Below are 7,841 nucleotides of genomic sequence, written 5' to 3' on the forward strand. Positions count from 1 at the left end.
GAAAAATAATAAAAAATAAATGATGCCAAATATAGGCCACACAGCAAATGTGCAGCAAAGCACATCACATCGGTATCCTAGAGAGGGATGAAATTAAATATAGCATAAGCAAACAATTTATATAAAAGACAAAATAGCTCACCCTCCTTAAAAGCAGACTGAGCTTGTTTCAGATTTTGTGGCACAAGGATTCCAAACCACTTCAAAGGATCCCTGTGCTCTGGTGTGGATAATTCTGCCTTTGTTTTTACTTGAGGGTCTGTCTCCTGTTCCTTGTCTTTAACCCCCTTTTGTTTGGTATTTATACGCCTTCTAAGACCTGAAATTTTCAATAATGTTGTCATGAACAGAAAATCCTACGATTAGTTTAGGCTCCTACATGTATAATATTAGATAAGCAACGCCGTGGAAATACATACCCGTCTCTTTCGCTCCAATGTCTTCTATTGTGGTGTTTTTCAGTTCTTCTGTTTTATTCTCTTTCCTCTCACATTTGAACTCAGCTGTTCCACCTTCCAACACACTGTTATTAAGGCAAGCACACGGATCGGTGTAAATGACTGAGTCTTATGCACAAGCAAATGTTATTTAATTGCATGTAATGATACGGACCTGGTTTCAACATAAACAAGCGGCTCCATCTCGCTAGCGTACTGCAGAGCAGAGACTTGCTTATTTCCCATTGAATAACGTGCTTTGGCAATTGAAAACCATCCCTGTGTTAAAAGAATTAATAGAATTATATTCAGAATACAAATGAAAATGTATTCGTGTACAAAACGTATTTATGAAGAAGCTGGATTCTATTCCCAGTATTAATATGTGCTCAGTCTAATCAAGTGTAATTGCACGTTTTACCTCCTCTATAAGGGACTTAAGTTTATGTCGTTTCTCCTCCAAAGCCTCGAGCTGGTCCATGAAAAGCAGCAACTGCTCGTCCAAACGAAGCTGTTGATCAACACGCATTTCTGTCGTTTTATCTGGCTAAACAGAACCGAACAATAATAAACAGTAATAAACTAAATGAAGAATGAAAAGATAAGTATTCCTGTAGAACGCTTTCCGAGTGATTACAAGAACCTTTACCGGTCACGTGACAAGAAGTCACATGCCATCGCTGTTGGGTGGAGATTGCGTAGTTTAGATTGCCTGGTTTCTCCCAAGGTTTTTTCTCCATTCTGTCACCGATGGAGTTTTGGTTCCTTGCCGCTGTCGTGACATGAAGTCACATGACTTCACTCAGCTCTGTTACGTAGAGATTGCGTAGTTTAGTATGAATTCTGTGAATACTTTATATTTTACAGGATTTATGTTGCATGCTTATTTAAGCACACATATAACGTAAAAAAAAAAAATCCTTAAAAAATATGAGTAATAACAAATATTCACCCAGTGTGTTTTGTGTAATCTGAACTCGCTTGCATATGCTTTATTTGTGGCTTTTTAAAGAAAAAGAAAAAAACGCGTTACTTATATCGTGCATACATAATTCGTATAATTACCAAATTCACGCTAAAAAGAAAACGTTTACTTCCCATACCGGGAGTCGAACCCGGGCCGCCTGGGTGAAAACCAGGAATCCTAACCGCTAGACCATATGGGAGATATACACTAAAGCAAGAGCAAACCCTTTTAACCTAGCATATGTACAGAAACGTTTAAACAAAATTCAAACTCCATATAGTGTCAGTCATTCCTATTAGTGCTTGAAATATCGTAACCAGCACTGCACATGTCAATTATTAACGATGAATGGCAGAGGTTCACTTTATTTTCACTAGCCGCCATAAAGAAGCAAACATGCTGCGTTGTGTATGATCGTAAATCATCTAGTACTCAAGTGACTCGCATACTATGAAAAGTAGTATGCGTGCGTGTCAGCACAATAAAACTGAGAAAATACTATAACTATACTATAAAATACTATAAAACTATTGCATTTAAAAACATGTACAAGTATTAAAGCCCAATTCCACCAACAACCTTCACTGCCTCCAGTAGCTCGCCGTGATCGTATAGTGGTTAGTACTCTGCGTTGTGGCCGCAGCAACCCCGGTTCGAATCCGGGTCACGGCAGGGATGAGTCCCTATCACGGCTTAGGAGTGTGCATTTTTGTTTTAACTTGGACGCTTCAGTTTATTTTATGCATCACTTCATTTACCAACGCTAAACGCGATTTACCAGACAAAACGTATTAATTTACAAAATGCGTCATGTTTTTCACCAGCATATACACGCTTCGCAATCACATGTGACGACATGCATGTTCCGAGGAGATCATCCAACTGTAAGCCGAGTACATTTCACGATGGGTTGTTCTTCCCACAAACCCTATTGGTGATTGGGCAGTGTGAATCACGTGGGCTTATAGTAGGATGTGACTCGGTGGCGCGATGTTTCTGCAATTTGATAATGTAGTTTCAAAGAGCAGATTTTAGCACTTCATTGCCGCGCTCTCCACCTCCAAGAAGACAGTTATATGCAACATAAGAGCAACGCGGGAAATAATCACATTTCTAGGATATTTCACAACTCATCACAGAGTAAGTAAAGACGTATAAAGTCATTTCCATGTAGTGTTATTTCCACGTTATCTAGTGCAAGATAAAAGATCTGTAACTCCAGATTAAAAGTTATTCTAATGCTACTATGTATACATTTTGTCTCACGAATATCTTTCATCCATGTTTACAGATGATGAAGGAAGCAGACACTATAAATCATCCCTATTGGCCACGCAACCTGTCCATTCCCAACTATGTGGCTAATGACCGTTCAATGTCAGAGATTCTCATATTCCTGTTCTCTGTGTCCGGGATACTGCTGCTCGCCACCTGGTCACTGACTGGCCGTAAGGTGTCTGGAAGAAGCCTTAGTGGAGGGAGGAGGTTAACTCTGTGCTGGTTCACTGTGTGTGGCTTCATCCATGGGGTCATTGAGGGATGGTTCTCTTTATACTACACCATCATTCCCGAAGACCAGAGTTTCCTTTCTCAACTGTGTGAGTGAGGCTCAAAGTCTATTTGACTATAATAGTTTGAAAATATTCCGTTAATGTCCCTTGAGTACCAAAAATGCTTGTTTTCCTCTACAGGGAAAGAATATTCCAAAGGAGACAGCAGATATGCAATGTAAGTTATACACATGCTTACATGTGTTTGTGCATTAAAAAAACGAGTCTATGCATTGTATCTAACCTCCTTTTATGGAATCTTTTCTCTAGAGCGGATAATTTCACCGTTAGCATGGAGACAGTGACCGCGTGCCTGTGGGGTCCCTTCAGTATATGGATTGTTGTGGCCTTCCTGTATAATCATTCTTATAGATTTGTCCTGCAACTCATTGTGTCTCTAGGTAAGATATGTGTTTGTACAGTATCTACATTAAGTCATTTTAATTAGAGAAACACAGTGTATAAGGCACAATTAAGTTCAACATCCACCATTACTTACAGGTCAGCTGTATGGTGCAGTCCTCTACTTCTTCACTGAGCACAGAGATGGATATATTCACAGCGAATATGGTCACCCCATCTATTTCTGGTTCTACTTTGTGTTTATGAATATTTTGTGGATTGTCATTCCTTTCATTCTTATAGCGGACTCATGGTGTCAGCTATCTGCCTGTCAATCCATGTTTGATAAAGCAGCACTTAAAGGAAAGTCTAAAAGAAGCTAGACCAGTAGAAAATAGAAGGGATGTGAAAAAAAAGTACTGAAATACTGTATACAATACTTGGGAGTTATGTGGAGATAATATATTTTGAATGTAATTTTATAATAATACAGTGTCATTCCTGGAAGAAACTGCCATAAGTGTAATGTGTCATATTGATTACAGAAATGAAAATTGATTAAATGCTCACAATACTGCTCCAGCAGGGCTGCTTCATATTTACCTGTGTTTATGACACTGTTGCACTATATCGGTTCTCTCTGCTTTCTTACGTTTATGTTGTATGCTGTTATCAAATTATTATATCTGAGATTTTATTAAATGTTCCACCCCTTATATCACTGTCACCTGGCTGTTTTATCACAACACACACACACAAAGAGACAAAGTGAGCCTAATCTATTCTTTATAAGACTATATTTTTCTAATCCTGTCTTTCTTGTTTAAATAAACATTTTTTTTATAATTCGATGGCTCCATTTTCTTTGGTGTTAAATATTGGAACATATTTTATTTTACTACATACCCATTAGCAAATTCACAGAATTGCTTTGTTTGTGGTATTGTGATCATTTTTTCTTTTGTGTTTAGCATTAAACAAACAAAAAAATAATTTGTATAATAATGATGAAATAATACAAATAATTTTTATGTTTATAGGACAAGTATAGGACTTGTTCATGACAATGATGAGTCAAAATGCCAAAACCCGGGATCGAACCAGGGACCTTTAGATCTTCAGTCTAACGCTCTCCCAACTGAGCTATTTGGGCCATGAGACCCCCTCTGAACTGAAGCCATAAACAATATCATTATGAAATCCACACTTCATCTTCATTCTCAAAAGAAGATGTATACTTTTAGCTGTGAATTAGATACACATGAATTTATGTCCTACTACACCTTTAAGAGAACTTTAGCTTTCCCATGATGTCATACACTTGTGGGCGGGATCTTGTGGAGATCTGTTTAAAAATGTCTGCCACTCCAACTCGGACAGTTTATAGACAAAGGTAGGTTTAGGTTTTTACAGTAGATCTTCTCAGTACTTACCACTTCTTTGTGGGGAGCCGCGTTGTGCCAACATCAACAAGTAGGACATCACTCCACATGGGCTTTGTATTTCCGATGGTCTATTGCGGAGTTTTACAGTAATTATTCTCATATTAGTTACCTCACATTAATGTCACATTACACTTCTGTATTATTTTCAAAAGCAGTCAGTCTGTCGCCATTGGTGCCCTGTTTTGTTTGGTAAACGTTGGTTACCATAAGCAAAGGCAATGAAATCTCCCAATTGTGAACTTCTATCGCCCTCTACAGGAAAAGCAAGGGACGAACATATATGTTACAGTTTTACTCTGAGTTTAACACAAGGGGTCGCTCTTTCATAAGGTTTCAACTTTAAAGCAGCCCTAAAAAATTAGCTACATTGAATAATAAATTCCCATCGTAAATTACTAATTGTTAAGGTTAATTTTGTCACCATACTTTATGCTCAAGATAAAAAATCTACTAGGCAAGATACATGATATTACAGATTGTTGCACCAAGTATTAGTCTATTTCAAGTGAAGCTTTGTCTGCAGTCCATACACAGCTGACAGAGATGACTACTTTTTGTAGGCCAAAAACCAGAAATGGGTTCCATTGTCTTGAATGTATTTTTTGAATGGTTAACACAAACTCAAGATATTTTCACACCTTATTCTACAATATAAAATACATCAGTGATACCCCCTTGCGGTTTTTTTAAAGCTTTGTTACTTGGGACTACAGAGGATGTTCATCATACCCAGCAGGTAAACTTATCTACTACTTTCACAGCCTCATTGTGTTTACAATCATGCTATTGCAAATTAACTTAAACTTTAATGAAAAATGTTTTTAATTAAAGACTAAAAGAGTTGTCGGAAGCTTAGTGGTTCTGACGTTAAAGTCATGCAACCGTGGTGTAGTTTGTTATAGCCTACATTTACATTTTTCTTCTGTATTTAGGCTTCAAAGTGCACATAAAGTTGTTTATTTGTAAAGATTATTATGACGAACAAAATGTGTAAGAATCATTATTTTTTGGTCACAGAGCCTGCAATAATCCAAAAACCAATGGATAAATCCTATTGGGTTTTTGGTCAAGGGAACCAGAGTGATCATAACTTCCGGGTTGTTGGTAAAAACTATGTTATCACTGCAATGCTCTATTTGATATCTATTATTAAGAATAAAAATGCAAAACTTAGAAGTGTCAAATCAAACTGAAAATCTTTCAAACAAACTCAGTTTTAAAGGTGCATACTTGAAAGACATATAAAAAAAAAGCTAGTACCAGTAGTAGCTTTCAGTTTGTACTCTTAAAAAAAAAAAAAAGTTACATTTAATTGCATACTTCATTAGGTTGCTACTTTAGGAGCTTCTATATAACGGTCAAATTAATTACTCAAAAATAAATACAAAAATATTTGTACATAAATAAAAATCAATCGTCCCTGGGTGGGCTCGAACCACCAACCTTTCGGTTAACAGCCGAACGCGCTAACCGATTGCGCCACAGAGACCTCGTGGTTACAATAACTTGAATGTTTCCTTATGAAGAAACATGTTTTCTGTCTAAAAGTCTGAATCACATACAAATAACACATTATGAAGATATTGCTACAAAGGCAATTTTTTAGGTTTACCAAAAGGTATCGCCTGTCCACAGACCTTCATGGGACCGCTGTCAATATGCAACACTAGAAATCGTGAATTCCTTCAAAATCAACTATTGGGCGATATGAAATGGCTTAGTGCATGTTTTCATGTTATTTTTTGTACTTCTTATAGAGGTCTTGTTGCTTTATTTAACAGCAAGTCACAGCTGCCAGTAATCGCAGACTATTAGTCATATCAACGCCATACAAAAAAAAAAGTTAAAATGTCTTAAACTATTACAATTTTGCAAAACAATAAATATTTAATTACACTAAAATGTCCATATTAATTTAATAAATCTAATTCTTATAAATAACAGTAGTTGTAGTTACTCTGAGCTTGACACTAGATGTCGCTCTTTAATAATTAATGCAGAGTAAAGTCACTCCACTATGTGAAGTGCAAAATTTTTAACACATTCCTAACCAAATATTTTGATGCATTTTTTTCCACTGCATATCATGCCTGTCAGGCCTAATGCATGTTGCATGACCACCTTACTGCCCAACATACATGCTAGCGATACATAATTGTGCATTACCGCACACTGTGTACTGCAGAAAGTGGAAATCTTTATTAGGCTTAGTGTTCAATATTCTTTATCATAAGTCTTTGAGGGTAAATGTGCTTAAGTATAAACTGAAATCAATATTCCTTTCAGAATAACAGAAGATATGTTTTTAGAAAGTGGCCAAGACTATTAACCGCAGACCTTTGATTGCATTCATTAAATGTGCACAGACATCGCTAGTGAATCACCATAAGGCACAACAGCAATGTCTGAATAAGTGTTGTGAATAAATGTTGCTGTGTTAATGCAAGATTAATTACTCAAAATAAAAGCATCAAAACAAAAGCTTTCCGTCCCTGGGTGGGCTCGAACCACCAACCTTTCGGTTAACAGCCGAACGCGCTAACCGATTGCGCCACAGAGACCTATGGCTCTAACTTGAATGATTCCTCACTAAGTGGAGGAATCATTCATTTCCTCACTAACTCTATTTTCACCCAGGAAAATCTCTTCTGAAATTATGAATTACATACCTTGTATCCATACATACCACTTCTTCTAGCAGGAGTCTGGCGGGCTTGCCTATATAGGTAGTTCACAAATGGTTATGGTATTACCTGTAAACAAGCATAGTGAAAATGTTGTTATTTTCAATTTAAAAAACATGGCTCCTCATATCCACAGCGAGTACTGGTTGTTTCCAAACACCATCTTAAGATTTCTTGCCAAACGTTGGGAAATTCAAATAATTTCACAGAACCCAAATGTTCACTTCAGCAATTCATTCGATTCATCATAAGAGTTGTTAACGTCACGTCTCCACGTGGCATGTTACGTGTATTGTTTAGATAAGTAGTGCTAAAAATTAAACTTTTGTTTATCAGCGTTGTAGATATTATTTATAGATACATTGTATCTATATCTCATATATATATATATATATATATATATATATATATATATA

At 36.6% G+C, this 7,841-nt stretch overlaps 2 protein-coding genes and 5 non-coding genes across 7 annotated transcripts in view; 2 read left to right on the forward strand and 5 right to left on the reverse strand.

Annotated features, from left to right (window-relative positions):
- vma22 (vacuolar ATPase assembly factor VMA22) overlaps positions 1–1,112 on the reverse strand; it is a 1,603-nt gene extending 491 nt beyond the window's left edge. The window contains exons 1-4 of the mRNA XM_016465155.1: positions 859–1,112; positions 613–716; positions 420–523; positions 143–319 (exon numbers count right to left, since the gene is read on the reverse strand). Coding sequence (XP_016320641.1) covers positions 143–319; positions 420–523; positions 613–716; positions 859–966 — 493 coding nt within the window. The 5' untranslated portion in view covers positions 967–1,112. The remainder of the gene's footprint in view (positions 1–142; positions 320–419; positions 524–612; positions 717–858) is intronic.
- Positions 1,113–1,531: 419 nt separating this feature from the next.
- On the reverse strand, positions 1,532–1,603 carry trnae-uuc (transfer RNA glutamic acid (anticodon UUC)). Its single transcript has one exon. It is a non-coding gene; the product is annotated as a tRNA-Glu (tRNA).
- Positions 1,604–2,004: 401 nt separating this feature from the next.
- Positions 2,005–2,076, forward strand: trnah-gug (transfer RNA histidin (anticodon GUG)). Its single transcript has one exon. It is a non-coding gene; the product is annotated as a tRNA-His (tRNA).
- A 276-nt stretch (positions 2,077–2,352) lies between these two features.
- On the forward strand, positions 2,353–4,064 carry LOC107672060 (3-beta-hydroxysteroid-Delta(8),Delta(7)-isomerase-like). The gene is made up of 5 exons (XM_016465154.1): positions 2,353–2,544; positions 2,696–3,002; positions 3,096–3,132; positions 3,225–3,355; positions 3,456–4,064. Exons 2-5 carry the CDS (start codon positions 2,696–2,698, stop codon positions 3,677–3,679), a joined length of 699 nt encoding a protein of 232 aa, XP_016320640.1. The 5' UTR covers positions 2,353–2,544; the 3' UTR covers positions 3,680–4,064.
- A 312-nt stretch (positions 4,065–4,376) lies between these two features.
- On the reverse strand, positions 4,377–4,449 carry trnaf-gaa (transfer RNA phenylalanine (anticodon GAA)). The gene has a single exon. It is a non-coding gene; the product is annotated as a tRNA-Phe (tRNA).
- A 1,707-nt stretch (positions 4,450–6,156) lies between these two features.
- On the reverse strand, positions 6,157–6,230 carry trnan-guu (transfer RNA asparagine (anticodon GUU)). The gene has a single exon. It is a non-coding gene; the product is annotated as a tRNA-Asn (tRNA).
- Positions 6,231–7,228: 998 nt separating this feature from the next.
- On the reverse strand, positions 7,229–7,302 carry trnan-guu (transfer RNA asparagine (anticodon GUU)). The gene has a single exon. It is a non-coding gene; the product is annotated as a tRNA-Asn (tRNA).
- Between the last annotated feature and the right edge of the window lie 539 nt (positions 7,303–7,841).

The sequence above is a fragment of the Sinocyclocheilus anshuiensis genome, unplaced genomic scaffold, assembly GCF_001515605.1.
Source record: "Sinocyclocheilus anshuiensis isolate Anshui unplaced genomic scaffold, SAMN03320099.WGS_v1.1 scaffold1053, whole genome shotgun sequence".
Taxonomy (NCBI): domain Eukaryota; kingdom Metazoa; phylum Chordata; class Actinopteri; order Cypriniformes; family Cyprinidae; genus Sinocyclocheilus; species Sinocyclocheilus anshuiensis.